Source organism: Myotis brandtii, unplaced genomic scaffold (assembly GCF_000412655.1).
Source record: "Myotis brandtii unplaced genomic scaffold, ASM41265v1 scaffold156, whole genome shotgun sequence".
Lineage (NCBI taxonomy): Eukaryota > Metazoa > Chordata > Mammalia > Chiroptera > Vespertilionidae > Myotis > Myotis brandtii.
This window is the reverse complement of record NW_005355666.1, coordinates 352,835-370,942: the sequence shown is the minus strand read 5'-3', so window position 1 is coordinate 370,942 and position 18,108 is coordinate 352,835. Positions and strand designations below refer to the sequence as shown.

The window sequence follows — 18,108 nt, the reverse complement described above, 5'->3', positions numbered from 1 at the left end:
ATTTTTTACAGAGAGGAAGGGAGAGGAATAGAGAGTTAGAAACATCGATGAGAGAGAAACATTGATCAGCTGCCTCCTGCATACCTCCTACTGGGGATGTGCCTGCAACCAACGTACATGCCCTTGACCGGAATCGAACCTGGGATGCTTCAGTTCGCAAGCCGATGCTCTATCCACTGAATCAAACCCGTCAGGGCCAGACTTTTGTTTGTTAACGGTTGTGTTTTTTTTTTTTAGATGACACCAGACTGGGATAACTACTGAATACATGGACTAATATGTTAAGTTAAATACAGGGTGTCATAGACAACATTTTTTTGTAGATCACCTTTTTAATTGGACATGGAAGAGTAATTCAAACAGGATGAGACTGGGGGCTGGTGCATATTTACTGCGTAGACAACATATTGATGAAGCAACAGTAAAATCTAGTGATAGCCTATTCACAAGAATGGAGAAGTGTAGTGTTTTTAGCATGTCTGTGGAAGCTGCCTTTTCACTCTTGGCAACTGAAGGCTCTGCCAAATCCAGGGTACAGAGATGATTCCTGAAAGGCATATACCTCCGTATCTAACATTGTGCCTGGCATACAGAGAGGCTCTTTCTTTTAATAAATAAAGGGGGAAGCATTGATTGTAGAGTGGTGAGATTGGCAGTGATGGTTTCCCTCAAGAAGGAGGTAGAGCAGGTGATTGTAGAGGGTTCATGGTCCAAATAACCAATCAGGGAAAGGAAAGAGCTTGAGAAATTGAGTCTCATACTAGGAGGTCTAAGCTGGAAAAGGAGAAGGACAGAGGTAAAGTTTGGAGATGACTGAGCAAGTGAAGAGAGAAAGAGGTTAAGCCAGAGAGTTGGGAAGTTAACAGTTATGATTTCAGGTGTGGATCCCTTCTGGATTGTGGTGAGGTCCAACAGGTTTGGGAATAAGGTTTTAAAATGGAGGAAGGGGGGAGGTTGTAGGATGAAGTGTTCAGGGAGCTCTGATTCTAGGTATTTGGATGAATGATCTTATGTGAGCATTAAAGAGGTGTAGGAAATGACTCTTAGCCAGGTGCCAAAGTTGTCAGGAAATGTGGGGGAGAGATTGATCAGGATGTGAGTATCCTCCTATATAATAAGAGGCTAATACGTAAATTGTCCCCTCGGGAGTTCGACCACTTGCTATGATATGTGCCGACCACGAGGGGGTGTGGCGCAGAACGAAGGAAGGCCCCGATCGGCCCTGATTGTTGGCCAGGCCTAGGGACCCTACCCGTACACAAATTTCATGCACCAGGCCTCTAGTATGATAGATAAGTGACAAGGAGAAATAGATGATGGATTTTTTTATCTGAGTGAAAGGCCATGTTTTAGAAAAAGGACAGTAGAAAGATAAGAGAAGGTTTAGAAGATAGGTTTGTAAGCTATAGGAGAGCACTTTGTTCTATGAAGAATATAGAATAGTATTTTTCTTATTTAAATCATACTGCAGAGAAAACTTGATGTGACCAGTATGAGTCTATAGGGGAGTTTGTTTACACTGAAGCAAGGTTCCATTGGGCACAGTGGAAAGGGTTGAGAGGGAATTGGGATGGGAAGATGGGTCGTTGGGGAGGTGCTCAGAGCTGTGTGAGGATGAGAATTGAGAGGAGAGATGGTCTGGGTTGGGGTTCTGTGAAAAGGAGAAAATTACTTCATAAACAGTCTCTAATAGACTGACTTGGTTTATTTGGCTTTACTTAAGAGATCTATTTTAATTTCACTATCTTGGCTTCATTTCTGTGATATTTGAAAATGTGGTTTAATTTCCTTTTACATATTCATATTTTAAATATATAAGCAATGATACTTTTTAAAAGCCATGTTAATGAGGTAAGTAAAAAGGAGAAGTTAAACCTCAATAATTTTTGAACTCTCCTATCCAGGGACATCATTTTGGTATATAATCCTCTGGACTTTTTCTCATCTAAACATATACATGTGTATTTAATTTTTGAAAATATATTGTGTATATTGCAGTTGCCTGCTTTTTTCCACATAACAATACCTAATAAATATCCTTTGTCAGAATAGGTAGTTGTTGTAGTAATCCATTCTAGAACTGTACCATATTTATTTAATAATCTTGTTATTGGGCTTTTGAATACTATCCATTTTTTTATTATAAATAAGGCTAGAAAGAAAAACCTTGTGTGGACAACTTGGCATATTTATGTGAGTCCTTTGGGTACAGTTCTAGGAGTTTTCAAGGTCAACAGTGTACTTTTTTATTTAATTTCTTTTCTGTCTCTTTTTCTCATAATTTAATATTTGACTGAGACATCCTCTTTGTATTGTTAATCTGGGGACATGTTTAGATATATTTGGCGAGCAGTGTAAAAAAATCAATGAAATAGGCATATTATTGTTTGTAAGTTAACAATTTACCATTTTTGGTAGATATTTAATAAAATTTTTTCCCCAGGTAGGGAAGCCAAAAACATTAGCCTGCAAATCTTTAGGTTATCTTCTCCCAAAAGGCTTGTACATTTAGGACATAGACAGTGGAATTGAGATAATTATAAAAAATTGTTTAAGCTCTAAGTTAATAATGTCTTCAGAATGCATGGAAATGATTAACACAGTTTTCTTTGATTACTTTTTTTCCAGGTGATTCATGGCAGGGGAGATGGAAGGATTCTGTTCCTCCCTCCATGACACCAGTGTCTCTGCTGGGTTCAGAACACTGTATGAGGAGCGACTGCTGCTTGATGTCACTCTGGTTATTGATGACCATCAGTTCCATGCCCATAAAGCACTTTTGGCCACTCAGAGTGACTACTTCAGAATTATGTTTACTGCAGACATGCGGGAGCGTGATCAGGACAAAATTCACTTAAAAGGTCTAACTGCTACTGGTTTCAGCCACGTACTTCAGTTTATGTACTATGGAACTATAGAACTGAGTATGAATACCGTTCATGAGATTCTTCAGGCTGCCATGTATGTTCAACTTATAGAAGTGGTGAAGTTCTGCTGCTCTTTCCTGTTAGCGAAAATCTGCTTAGAAAACTGTGCCGAAATCATGAGACTCTTAGATGATTTCGGTGTGAACATCGAGGGAGTTAGGGAGAAGCTGGAATCCTTTCTGCTAGACAACTTTGTGCCACTCATGTCCAGGCCTGACTTCCTGTCTTATCTGAGTTTTGAGAAGCTCATGTCTTATTTGGATAATGATCATCTGAGCAGGTTCCCAGAGATAGAGCTGTATGAGGCTGTGCAGTCTTGGCTGCGGCATGATAGAAGACGTTGGAGACATACCGATACCATTATTCAGAACATCAGGTTTTGCTTGATGACCCCATCCAGTGTTTTTGAGAAGGTTAGTGCATTTGAAAGCAATAGATGGTACTCATTTAGTTAAGGCAGGATATTTTTATAGATAAGATTCCCAGGCTTGGTCAGGAGCCAAAAAGAGAATGAATAGTTGATAAGAATAGTTTGATGTCTAAGAAGTCTAATTTGTTTTAGCTTGTGCATTTAGGTTTTTAAAAACATTTTGTGGGTGAAAGAAGAACTAGGTAAGTAGTGGAGTGGTTTCATTTTAAAAGTTCTTTTAAAGTTGAAGCACAATTATTTAGCCCAAAATATTACAAGCTTGCTTTGGCTCTTCTTTCTTCACTAAGTAATGAACTCTGAATTGTGTGAGGCTAGTTCTCGATTTTCCCCAACGAATTCATCTCTTTATTGCATATTGCTATTTAAAAAATGTACGACTTCTTAACACATACATTTTTTTCTTTAGTTCTCTTTTTAAAAAATTTAAATAATACATGCTGAAATTAGAGTTGAGGAGTTTTTTAGTTCTGAATGATGCATTAATACAGTTTCATATTCCTCTAAAATGTAAGAAAACATAAAATAGCTCTAGAAAACCAGTAGGTTCTAGTGGCGATTTCTGTCCCCTACTCTTACTTAGTTCTGTTTTCCCCTGTTTCACTGTGCATGCTAACTACATTTAACCATGAAAATTATATTTATATCTGAAACCATTGTTTCTACATGTCTAAACAAATAGATCATAAATTCTTTATCTATATTGATCAAACTGTGCACTTTTTACCATGTAATAGTTTTGCTATCGTAAAAATAGTTTTTCTCCAAAGCAGCCTTGGCCTTGTTGCATGTAAGCATTTTTCATTTTTATATCAGAGTCTCACTTGTGATCTTTTCTTGCCCAAAGGAGAGAAAGCAGTTTCAGTAATTGCTTAACTTAATTGGTTTCTAATCACATGGTTACCTCTGGGGCTCTGTTTATCTTGCATCTTTTCTTCTTTCTAGAAAGCATTTGTAAAGCTTTGGTCGACACCCTTCATGTTAAATAGTTCTTAAGCTTTAGTTACCAAACCTGGTGATAAAAATACAATATTGCAAAAGAAGGCCGTATATACCATTTGAAAAATAAACAGATTTGCGCCTTCGAATAATAGCAGCCTGGCATATTCTTTTCCCTTTGAAATAGCATTAACTTATACTTTTATTTTTTCTACATGAAAGAGAATGGAGAGTAAATGAATATTTATACTTTAATAAAGAATTCAGTTCTCTGGGATTTTATTACCTTTATTCTTAGAACGTACTAAGGCAGAAATAATTGAAACTAAATATATTTCTTAATTATTTTTGTTCAGTGATAATCATAGTACACCATCTATGTAAAGCTTTTGTCTCTGTTTTGATTTTTTTCCTTCTGTTTTTATTCCTCTCTTTCCCGGGGGGAATCTTGTTTTGTCTTTATACATTAAATACAAATGCTTTTCCACTTCTACAACAGAGAAAAACCCTCCAACTAGATGGAAGTACCTGTGAAATAGAAAATAAAGTTTCCCCTCTTGTGAGACAATATGATGGATAATTGATAGCAGTAAGTGATTTTTAAGTGCCAAGCTACAGAACCTTTTTATATCCCAATTATCAGTTCAAGCTGGTCAATAGTGACAGTGGCTGCAAGTTAATAACATCAGATAGTTTTGTAAATCATATAAAATATCAGTTGTACCTTCTGATGGATTGTTTGCATAGGAGGTAGTTATTATCCATTGGCCAGGTATTGGGAATCTCATCAGAACGAAAATGTTGTAAGGCTTCTTTCTTTCTTTTTTTTTTTTTAAATTGTTTTTTTTTTAATATATTTTATTGATTTTTTACAGAGAGGAAGGGAGAGAGATAGAGAGTTAGAAACATCGATGAGAGAGAAACACCGATCAGCTGCCTCCTGCACATCTCCCACTGGGGACGTGCCCGCAACCCAGGTACATGCCCTTGACCGGAATCGAACCCGGGACCTTTCAGTCCACAGGCCGACGCTCTATCCACTGAGCCAAACCGGTTTCGGCAAGGCTTCTTTCTTGAGTTGATTTCTTAGGAAAACTAAATAAGGCTCTGGCCACTGAGAAATCTTCATTTTATTTTAATAATACTGGTAAGATAAATGGAAGGTAGTTAGTGATTCTTGTCTTAGTGTATGAGTTAATGTTTATCAAAAGAATCTATGGCTTTCAAAATGTTGCTAAACACTAAGTAAGCTAGATTTGAGACTTTATCTCTAGTAATAAAACTTCAGAAATCAAACTAAACTGGAAAATTTGGTTAGGAAGTAAGAATTTGGACTATTTCACACAATTATACAGGGTGGGGCAAAAGTAGGTTTATAGTTGTGAGTACACGAAACACTAGAGTTTATTCTTGTATTATTAATTATTTTATTGTTTTCCATATGAACAGCTGTAAACGTACTTTTGCCCAACCCTGTATTTTGAGCTTGAAAATTGGGTCTATTTTCCCTGTGCTTAGCAACTGCAGGTTTCAAACAAGGCTGTTTTAATATCCATTATAATGCCAGAAAGGGCACAGAAATAAAGACATGTTACAACTGTGCTGGTTCTTTTTTAGTATGAGAAACTATGTGAGGAAATGCATAGACAGTTTTGATTTGTAGTTTTATCCTATTTGCTGAAATTTAGAAAAATGGAATATTGATATGTACTTTTTACATTTAGGTTTAAATTTTTTAAAGCTTTGTATTATGAGACTTTCTAAGCATATGAAAAAGCTGAAAGAATAGTAAAATGATCACTTGTAAACATATCTTGTAGGTTAATAGTTGTTACTGTTCTACCACATTGACTTTAGCTACCTAGCTAGGCTTATCATATTTGCCTTACATAGATTTGTTTTGCTGAATCTCTGAAAATAAGTTACAAACATCATGACATCTTATTCCTAAATACTTAATGTGCTGCTCCTCTGAATAAGGACTTTTTTTCTACCTAAGTTCAATGCCATTCCACTAGGAAAATTCACAGTAAGACCGTACTATCATCTAATAGCTAGTCCATTATCAAATTTTCCCAGTTGTCCCCCAGTTGCCCTAGAATCTAGTCATGGTTTATGCATTGCTGTTTGTTATCATGTCTGTCTAATATTTTTTAATCTAAAAGAGTCCACCTCCTTTTTTTTAGTTAATCCTCACCTGAGGATATTTTCCATTGATTTTTAGAGAGAGTGGAAGGGAGAGGGAGAGAGAGAAAGAGAGACACTACACATCAATTGGTTGCCTCCCACATGAACCCCGACCAGGGCCAGGGCTTGAGCCTGCAACTGAGGTACATGCCCTTGACCGGAATCAAACCTGGGACCCTCCAGTCCCAGGCCAATGCTCTATCCGCTGAGTCAAACCGGCTAGAGCACTTTTTTTTTTACGATAAATCACTGATTGTCTTAGTGTGTTCCAAATTCTGGATTTATCAGATTATTTTCTTGTGTAGGTGTTAATTTAGTTCCTCTATTATATTTCTTGTTAACACATCTCCGTTTTAGCACCATTTTTTTTTTCAGGAACAATTACAGGAAAATACTGCAATGCCAGAGTTAGTCTTGGAAAACCATTTAACAACTCTGACCAAACTTGGAATATATCGCTCTTTTTTATATTAGGAGGCTAACTAGTCCAATCCTATGACTAAAATTATCAAAATTTTATTTACACTATTCTGTGTTTCGTTTAGATTCATAAAATTTCCCTCCCCTTTTAAAAAATTTAGAGCTGTTCCATTTAATTTATTGGGGGTAAAGCTAACTAAAGAGTTAAAATTAAGATTATTCTTATATAAAAATTAGTGTATATCTATGACTCTAGGACTGTACTGTTCAATATGATTGCTGCTTGTGGCTATTGAATAGTTGAAATTTGACAAGTCTGAATTGAGATTTTAAAGACTACAGTGACAAAACAGATGTATATTACCTTATTCGTAATTTTTATATTGGTTACATGTCCAAATGATATATTGGGTCAAATAAAATATATTAAAATCAGTTTCATCTTTTTTATGTTGTTAATCCTCACCTGGGGATATTTTTTCCATTGACTTTTTAAAAAAAATATATTTTATTGATTTTTTTTTTTTTTTACAGAGATGAAGGGAGAGGGATAGAGAGAGAAACATCAATCAGCTGCTTCCTGCACACCCCCTACTGGGGATGTGCCTGCAACCAAGGTACATGCCCTTGACCAGAATCAAACCTGGGACCCTTCAGTCTGCAGGCCGATGTTCTATCCACTGAGCCAAATCGGTTAGGGCTCCATTGATTTTTTTTTTTAAAGGAATCTGAAATTTATTTTTTATTTTTGAGTTAATCCTCACTTGAGGATATTTTTCCATTGATTTTTAGGGAGAGTGGAAGAGAGAGGGAAAGAGAGAGAAACATCAATGTGAGAGAAACACATAGATTGGTTGCCTCCTGCAGGAACCCTGATCAGGGGGTCAGGGCCGGACAGGAGCCTGCAACCAAGACACATGCCTTGATTGGAATTGAACCAGGGACCCTTTGTTCCACAGGCCGACACTCTATCCACTGAACCAAACCGGCTCGGGCTTTTTCCATTGATTTTTTTTAGGAGAGTGGAAGGGAGGGATGGGGGGAGAGGGAGAGAGAAACACCAATGTGAGAGAGACATCAATTGGTTACATCCCACACATACCCCAACCTTTCAGTGTGAGGGCTGACACTAACCATTGAGTCATGCCAGCCAGGGCCAGGCTATCTCCATTTTATAAATAAGAAAATGAGCTCCAAAAGGATAGGAATCTTATCCCAGAACAAGTGGCGCTTCCCAGACTGAAACCCAAGTCTGTTTCTCTGGGTCCAAGGATTTCCGATTATAGCTGCCAGAGGTGCAAGAAGCATACAGTTAATTAATCCTGTGGTCCAGCTTGGGTTGTTTTAGAAGTTGTTATGGAGTTGTGAAAATTCAAAGGTATTTGCATGAACAAAACATAGCCTAAGAAATTTAATGGTACTGAAAAAAGTAAAAGACATGGGAAAAGTTCTGAAAGCACAATTCTGTGCTTTTCACTGTATAATCAAAAAAAGCTGTAAGTAAATGTAAGGATCATGTCCTTTTGACGTAGTTGCTTAAGAGCTCTTATAGCCGAAACCGGTTTGGCTCAGTGGATAGAGCGTTGGCCTGCGGACTGAAGGGTCCCAGGTTCGATTCCGGTCAGGGGCATGTACCTGGGTTGCGGGCACATCCCCAGTAGGAGGTGTGCGGGAGGCAGCTGATGGATGTTTCTCTCTCATCCATGTTTCTAACTCTCTATCTCTCTCCCTTCCTCTCTGTAAAAAATCAATAAAATATATTTTTTAAAAAAAGAGCTCTTATGATTAATTTTATTGGTAGTGGATTCCCAGTTTTAAATCTAGACATCAATGTCAGTTTTTACATATGCAAATGTCTGGCATGTATTTTTGCTAGTTCCAACAGAGGTCTTTGCCTCTGTTAACACAGACAATTCTAGATTAAGAGAGACATCATAACCAAATGCGCTCTACAAACTTTGATTAAATCCTTAAAAAAATGGCTAAAAAAAGACATTTTGGGACAGCTGAGAAAATCAGAAAATGGGGTGGCTATTACATGACATTAAGGAATGACTTAATTTTTAAAAAATATCTTTTTATTGATTTCAGAGAGGAAGGGGGAGGGAGAGAGAGAGAAACATCAATGATGCGAGAGAATCATTGATTGGCTGCCTCCTGCACACCCCCACTGGGGATCAAGCCCACAACCTGAGCATGTACCCTTACTGGGAATCGAACTGTGACCTGGTTCATAGGTCGACATGCAACCACAGAGCCACACTGGCTGGGTGGAATGACTTAATTTTAACAATTATATTATGGTTAAGCAGAGAATACCCCTCACTCTTGGGAGATGAGATGCTTGCTGAAGTAGTTAGGAATGAAGCATTATAATGTCTACAACTTTGTTTGAAATGGTTTATACACCCTCGACCTATCTAGCTAGCTAAAGCCAATATGGCAGAATAATAACTATTAACCTACAAGATGTTTACAAGTGATCATCGTATTATTCTTTCTGTTTAGGAAATCTCATAATAAAGTTTTTAAAAATTTAAAGCTAAAAGTAAAAAGTGTATATTAATATTCTGCCTTTCATGTGTAAATGTGTAGAGTGCTCTTATTTTTCTACCTTTGACTTGCATTGCTCCAGGTTCACGGGTTCCTGAAGAGTGCTGGTAATCTAGGGTGTTGACTGCTATTAGATCCCCTGGGAAAGAGATTATTTCATAGTGTATTATGCAGGCAGGAACCTATTGAAAATGGGAGTTTAAAAATTCAATCATATTTGGTTATTTTCCTTTTAAATAAAAAGGAGATGAAAACAAAAGCATAGAATTGGAAATTAACTATGAAATTAAAGGAAAGGAAGATATGGAATGGGAATAGCTATACTGACTTTTAAAAAGAGAAAACCTTTTTTTTAAATTGATTTTTTACAGAGAGGAAGGGAGAGGGATAGAGAGTTAGAAACAACGATGAGAGAGAAACATCAATCAGCTTCCTCCTGCACACTCCCTACTGAGGATGTACCCGCAGCCAAGGTACATGCCCTTAACCGGAATCGAACCTGGGACCCTTCAGTCGGCAGGCCAACGCTCTATCCATTGAGCCAAACCGGTTAGGGTGAGAAAATCTTTTTTAATAAATTGGATAAAAAAGAGAAAAGAAATGATAACCAGAAATAAAAAAGGAAGGATCAGAGAAGTCAGAAAAATGGAGAAAAGTTTAGGAGCAGGAAAGAAGCCCCGAAAAAATACTAAGATTTTAGGCTTTAAAGTTTTAATTCTCATACTAAAAATTTACTCAGAAAATGTTACAAATGTCATAAGTAAGCCTTCATTCAGAAGCTTTATTTTTAATTTTTAAAATTTTCTTAATACCATCTACCTTTTACTTATTTATTTATTTTTTTGTTAATCCTCACCCGAGGATATTTTTCCATTGATTTTAAGAGAGAGGGAAAGACAGGGCCAGACCAGGGCCTGCCTGCAACCAAGGTACGTGCCCTTGACCAGAATCGAACCCGGAACCCTTTGGTCCACAGGCCGGCACTCTATCCACTGAGCCAAACTGGCAGGGCCAGAAGTTAGTTTTAGATTAAACCTTTGTTTTGGCTATCTTTCTGCCCTACCATATTTATAGATAAAATATTTACATGATTGAGACTATTTCCATAAATAGAAAAATTCCTCCTAAGGTATAAATTCTAAAACTTAGTTGTACTACCTAAATATTAGTATAATCAGATAATAAGGTAGTCTTAAGTTTTTTTAAATTACATTATTTTCTACCTTTTAGGGTTGTGCACTTATTTAATTTCCAGTGGTGCTCTATTATCATTGCACCAAAATTGGAAGGAACTTAGACTTTTTAAGAACATTTAAAAATTTTATTAATTTTTTAAATATCTTTTTATTGATTTCAGAGAAGAAGGGAGAGAGAAAGATAGAAACATCAATGATGAGAGAGAAGCATCAATCGGCTGCCTCCTGCAGGCTTCACACTGGGGATTGAGTGCGCAACCTGGGCATGTGCCCTGACCAGGAATTGAACCTTGGGGTTCTTAGATCGATGCAAACCATTGAGCAACACTGGCCAGGCTAAGCACATTTATTTTTGAATTAAATAGTTTTCACTTTATAGGAAAGTTGAAAGTCTAGAGAATTAACCAGATTGTGCTGAAACCTATGAGAACACTAGAGGCCCGGTGCACAGATTTGTGCACCGATGGGGTCCCTCAGCCTGGCCTGCGGGGATCAGGCCAAAACTGGCTCTCCCGAGGGGGTCCTGGATTGCGAGAGGGTGGTTCTTGAGTGACACCCTTTGGAATCGGGCTCCCTCCTCTCTGGTTCCAGGTGTGTCACCCAAGAACCATGCTGCCAAGTTACCGCAGCTCCGCAACTCTGTGTCGAGCGTCTGCCCCGTGGTGGTCAATGCACATCATAGCTACCAGTTGGAGCACCTGCCCCCTGGTGGTCATTGTGTGTCATAGCTACCGGTCAGATGGTCATACGGTTGGACAGTTGCTTAGGCTTTTAGATAGATAGATAGATAGATAGATAGATAGATAGATAGATAGATAGATTTGATAGATTCGATAGATTAGATAGATTGATTGATTGATTATCCTGATGGGTTGCCCCCATTTACTCTGGTCGCTTGACTTCTAAAGTTTTTAGACTCTGGCCTATTAGGAGAAGAGAGGATGGGTAAGCCCTTGTTAAAATTTGACTCTACCATTTGGTATTTGACTACAATTAGAGTACTACTGAGAGGATTTGTACTTAGCAGGAACTGATTTTTTTATAACCTTGTCCCTGGTCATTAACTCTGTTTTTCAGAGCAAACGGATTAATTTAAAGCAATTTACACCTAACTTTTTTGTGCTTCAGTTCTGAACATGGTTTTATAAATAGACTTCTAATAACAGGTAGATGCTTTCATCATACAACATATAAAGACTGCTCCACATTTTACTGAGTATTAAAATTCTATCAAATGTAGCTGTAGTTCCCAAAGATCTCATTTGCTTTACCACTAAAGCCCCATGATAGTAACTTCGTTGTTTCTGGATATTTCTTTTCAGAAGATTGGATTATGGAGAAGGGGTGATAAAACCACCAGTGCCCAGTCTTCCATATGACACCTTATACATTTCAAAAATTAGGTTAGTATTTTTGGAGTAGGAAGGGCCAAAGAGGTATCTGTTCATGCAACTGATTCCTTTCATAAAGGGAAATATCTAAACTGGATATTTGTTCACAGCCTAAGACCTGGGATCTTTTAAAAATGTTTTTAATTTTTTTAAAATATTTTTTTATTGATTTTTAGAGAGAAGAAGGGAAAGGGATAGAGAAAGAAAAACATTGATGAGAAACATCATCGATTGTCTGCCTCCTGCACAGATGGCTCCTAGTGGGGATGGAGCCTGCAACCCAGGCATGTGCCCTGACCAGGAATCCTGTTTCTGGGGCAATGCCCAACCACTGAGCAACACTGGCCCGACAGATTATGTAACATTTTGACAGTGAAGGTAGAGACATGGAATTTTTGCTCAGTGGTAATGGCTAGTTACTATTTCTTTGACTTAATATGTATTTAAAAGAACCACACTTAAAATTAATATCTCAAATTTTCTCTGATTACATGCATATGTGCATATGCAGAATTACATTAAACTAAAAGAAGATTAAAGGAGGAAATGACCAATTTAAAATTGTCAGATCCGTTTTTAAGACATGTGCTTTCATTTTGTATTCAGAATAAGACAAAATGCTTTCTGTAATAGTTTTAAGGTATCAAAGCAAGAAAAATGATAAATAATGAATATATTCTTTCCAAGGTTCTAAACAAGACAACTTTTTTAATCCTATGAAAGGATAAGAAAAGTAGTTCAGAACATGAAAGAAATGTCATTCTTTCCATATCTTTCTTTTGAGAGCACCTGATATATAGATAGTTTAACTGTTATATGAGGAGTGAACAATGGCAGAAATGCTTTCTCTATGAAAAAATGAGCCACATGTTCCTTGTTGGATAGCTCCTTTTATTAATGCATTTTGAATGATTCCATTCACATAGAAGGTTTTTAGCCCTCCCATCTTTTGTTATGAAGCAGAGAATATCTGTAATTATTTTGTGCAGAATTATCAGGGAGGCATTAATTCTATGTCTTTATAATGAAAGAAGAAACTAGTTATGCTTATTGACATTGTGTGGTTTTAGAGGAAAGTTGCAGCAATACATAGCCCTGGGAAAAGGACAAGATAGATCTAGAACTTTTGGCCTTGTTGGGGAGAAGTAGGTGCTAAATTCCTTTGCTTAGGTTTTTTTATGGTATAAGCAGCTATCTCAAATGGCACAACTTCCTTTATCAGAGGCTTAGAGCTAGAACAGACTGGATACAGATATGTAGCTTCAGTTTGGACATTAAGATAGAGATGAAGTAAATCTTGGAAACTCTTTGGATTCCAAGTTTCAAAGGAGCACATCGAATGAGTGGATAAGAGGAAAAGGGACCAGAAGATTGGGTATAAAATGAGAGAGGAAACTAACTCTGAGAAGCAGTTAAACTGACCCAGTTTGATGGGATCTGCAAGACCCTGGAGTTGGAAGGTGGAAGGCCATTACAGGCCATTCTCCTAGATCTCATGTGACACTGGAATCCCTCTTCAGTGCTAATATGTGGTCACACTTGGACTACCTCCAGTGGCAGGATGCTCACTGACTCTGGAGGTAGACAGTCCCTGACTTGAGAAAATATGTACCCATACTTTTTATTAATGTAGCCCTTGTAGAAAAGCTAAACACAGACCTACATGGAATCTAAAAAGGGCAAGTCCCCAGCAGCTCACTGATGAATGTTATTCACGTATACATGTTTTCCCCTCCATATACTGGGAACTGTGTGAAACAGTTCATTTTTTTTTTTGAGAATATTCTATATACTTAGCTGCAGTTTTTGTCATTTGACATTTTGAATGTCTGCATTAGTGCATATGGATTAGCCTAATTCTTTTTAATGACTACCACATATGGTACATATCAGAGTTTATTCAACTGATGTCTTTTTTAAAAATACTTTTTTTTATTGATTTCAGAGAGGAAGGGAGTGGGAAAGAGAGATAGAAACATCAATGATGAGAGAGAATTATTGATCGGCTGCCTCCGCCATGCCCTTTGCTGGGGATCAAGCCCGCAACCCGGGCATGTGCCCTGACCATGACCTCCTGGTTCATAGGTCAGTGCTCAACCACTGAGCCACACCGGCCTGGTCAACCAATGTCTTATTGATATATATTTGAGTTGTTCCCAGTTTTTGTGCTCTTAGAGATAATAATACAATGAACATTCATTATCTTAACAGTTCTAAGTACAAAGCTTTTTTTTTTTCTATTGGCCAAACATCCTCCTAACTTCTACTTATTGGTCCTAAAAACAGTTGCCATCTTCAGACATGGTCTGTTTTGCCGATGTCTAAAGTGTAGTGATGGAACTGAACACTGTTTTAATTGTGGTTTCACCCGAATGGAGAACATGGGATTGTCTATTATTTTATTATTTTTCTTAAATATGTTTTTATTGATTTCAGAGAGAGGAAGGGAGAGGGAAAGGGGGATAGAAGTGTCAATGTTGAGAGAGAATCATTGATTGGCTGCCCCCTGCACGCTTCTTACTGGGGATCCAGCCTGCAACCCAGGCATGTGCCCTGACTGGGAATTGAATCATGACCTCCTGGTTCATAAGTTGACACTCAACCACTGAGCCATACCGGCTGGACTGATTGTCTTTTTTTTTGTCCATGATTTTATTACCTCTTAAAGCTATCATGTCACACATTGTTAGTTCATGTTGAGGATAGAGTCAGGTAAATCTTTACATTTGGAGTTGGTGGATCCCTGGAGTATCTGCTAAAAGCTGTGGACTTACCACTTCACCCTACCCCCCAAATGCATTAAGACAATTATTGCTGCAGTTTCAGGTGGTTCCTGGGTCTTCAGTGTTTCTCATTTCTTTATGATTACTTTGCTGAAGTCATAGATTCTCTCATCCTCTGTCAGTGCTGTTACATAGTCAAAAATTAAACCAGAGTGCTCACTTTGGCAGCACATATACTAAAATTGGAACGATACAGAAAAGATTAGAATGGCCCCGTACAAGGATGACATGCAAATTCATGAAGCATTCCATATTTTTTAAAAAGAAAAAGAATTAAACCAGAAATGGTCAGTTTTGCATTTTTTAGTGAGTCTCCTAGTGTGTAGTGGTTTCTTATTTGCAAGTGCTATTTTTTTTTTTTAAACAATCCAGGATCAGCCTCAAGCTAACCATTCTGTAGTTGAGAAATCTGGCTTCTAGTCCTCTCCCATTCTTCACAATTTCGACACAGATTACAGAAAGCAATTAAGCAGCCTTATCTGTGAAGCCTCTCAGGATCCCAGGATGTGATTTGTGAGATCAAATGACTTGAACTCAGTGAGGATATCTAGCTGGTTTTACTTTTTTTTCTCAGCCATCTTGGATTTAAGTTTCTTCTTAGTCATTGTATTTGATCTTCAGATTGGAAAGAATAAAACATTCTTAGCTGAGAATGGAAATAAAATAGGAGTAATGTTGTCTTTGTTAATATTACATTAACCACCTCATCCAGGGGAGACTTCACTTTTTCCTCTACTTTTTACTTTAACCTCTAAATTACCTTTTATTCAATATCTGGCACTCTATACAGTCACAATTCATTCAGAGGCTTTAGCCTTGTTCACAATTTTCTTACAGCTCCATTCCACTAATACTTACTTTATGTGCCTATTTGTGTGTGTGTGTGTGTGTGTGTGTGTGTGTGTGTGTGTGTGTGTGTGTCTGCGTGTTTTTACCATCTGTTGTAAGTGGTTTTTTAACATCTGAATTCCAGAAAGCTCTGTGCAGCACATTAGATTTTTTAGATACTTTACTTTTTTCTTCCCCTCATGCAGTCAGCATCATGTTTTTGAGAACCTCCAAGCTTTTGAGAGCCTTTACACAGTTTCTGATCTTGGAATCGATCCTAATTTTTCTTTGAAAAACTTGAAATCTGCCTATCCAATATGTGCATCATTCCCTTTCCTTTCTTGTTCTCCAAACAACACGACTGCTGGCTGCTTTCTCTGAAGCTTCCTTCTACTGATATGTTACTAATCATGAATTACTGGTAAGGATTAGATCCAAAGTAACAGTTTCTCTCATTTCTCCTCTACTTTCTGAAAGATTGAATTTTTACACAGACGGGAAGCACATCAGCAGATGCATTGACTTAAGCTGAGTGACACTTCAACAGATGTACCCTGGTCAGTAAAAAAGCTAGTAACTGCTATTATTTTTTGTACAGTACCCTATGACAGACACCATACTAAGTCCTTTTCACTTATATTTTCTTGCTTATCTCCTTTCTTAGGGTTATGAGGTGTAGATACTATTGTTATCCAGTAATTCAGATGAAGAAATGGGCTTAAGGATGTTGAATTTCTCAAGATTGCACAGCTTGTGAGTGCCAAAGTCAGATATTTCCTAAATCAGTTTTTTTTTTAGTATTGTTAATCCTCACCCGAGGATTTTTTTCTATTGAGTTTTAGAATGGAAGGAAGCGGGAGCGATAGAGAAACATAGATTTGGGAGAGACACATCGATTGGTTGCCTCCTGCATGTGCCCTGACTGGGGCCAGGTATCGAGCCTGCATCCAAGGTACATGCCCTTGACTGGAATCAAACTCGTGACTCTTCAGTCCCCAGGACAACCGTCTAACCACTGAGAAAACTGGCTAGGGCCTAAATCAGACTCTTAATCACCATACTGGGCTGTTTGACGTGGTGCTTAATTACTATGCTGGACAAGATTCTTATACTTCAAAACCTGTGTAGCTCTCAGACCACTGGCTGTGCACAGTAGGCTCTTAAATATTTAATTGGAGGTTGTTTCTTGTTGATTTCCAGGGTGGTATTGCCGTTTAGCTCTTATAAATCAATAAGAAAAAATGAGAAAATGGGTGAGGCACACTATTAGTCAATTCATAGAAGAAATGAATGGAAAATGAAAAAACTATTCATTTTTATTAATCAAATCTTTTGATGATTTTAGGAGATCCATTTTTAAAATGCAAGACTCTTGGTGCTCTCCCTCTCTGGAGCAGCACCCTTGCCTCCCCCCCCGCCATTGATCCCCCCAGACGCATTACAAGTGTGTAACTTTGCCTTTGTCTTTCCCTCTTTTTCCTTTGTAACTTGTTTTCTTAGCCCATTTCTTCTGTGGCTCACTTTTACTACCTCTGTAACTTTCTAAATAAACTTTCTCTTATAATTTGAAAAAAAATGGCAAGACTCTCTCATTTTATATAAATATGATACAGCCTTTTTCTGCTTGGCTTTCAACTTATCACTTTCATAAAGTACTCCCTTGGGTGTTTCAGGCCAGTTTGATAATCTTTTATATCTAAAGTTCTGTAGCACTCACAGATGTGCTGTACAGCTTCATACCTGTCAACTGCCTCATTTACTTATTGGTAAATGTGTATTTGTTTTCGTTTCCCCAAATATTTTTCTAAGTTCTCTGTGGAAACAGACCACATCTTATCCTTTAAAAATTTTTTTCCCTTTATTGATTTTTAGAGAGGAAGGGAGAGATAGATAGAAACATCAATGAGAGAGAAACATCATTGATCGGCTGCCTGCTGCACAGCCCCTACTGGGGATCGAGCCTGCAACCTTGGCATGTGCCCTGAACCGGTGACCTCTTGGTTCATGGGTCGATGCTCAACCACTGAGCAATACCAGCCGGGCTTATTCTTATTTCTACCTGTAGCATTAGCACAATACTTAAAAGTGTGCTTTAGCCCTGACCTGTTTGGCTCAGTGGATAGGGCATCAGCCTGTGGACTGAAAGGTCCCAGGTTCGATTCCAGTCAAGGGAATGTTCCTTGGTTGTGGGCACATCCCCAGTGGGAGGTTGTGCAGGAGGCAGCTGATCGATGTTTCTAACTCTCTATCCGTCTCCCTCCTCTCTGTAAAAAATCAATAATATATATATATTTTTAAAAATGTGCTTTATAAAATCTTAGTAACCATCTTAATTAGGTAGTTTTAACTTCAAAAATAAAATGAAAAAAATTGACCTTTTCTTGTCAACTGAATTCTTTTCCCCTCTGTGGAAACAGTATGGAGTTTCCTTAACTGAATTCTTAACTATAATAGTTG

The 18,108-nt window shown here is 37.7% G+C and overlaps 1 protein-coding gene across 2 annotated transcripts in view; it reads left to right on the top strand.

The window, feature by feature from the left end:
* The window catches only part of KLHL15 (kelch-like family member 15), a 31,084-nt gene that overhangs the window by 8,518 nt on the left and 4,458 nt on the right, over nucleotides 1–18,108 (top strand). For both annotated transcript variants that reach the window (XM_014536055.1, XM_005861750.2), the window contains one exon: nucleotides 2,629–3,340. In XM_014536055.1, coding sequence (XP_014391541.1) covers nucleotides 2,636–3,340 — 705 coding nt within the window. In that variant the 5' untranslated portion in view covers nucleotides 2,629–2,635. The remainder of the gene's footprint in view (nucleotides 1–2,628; nucleotides 3,341–18,108) is intronic.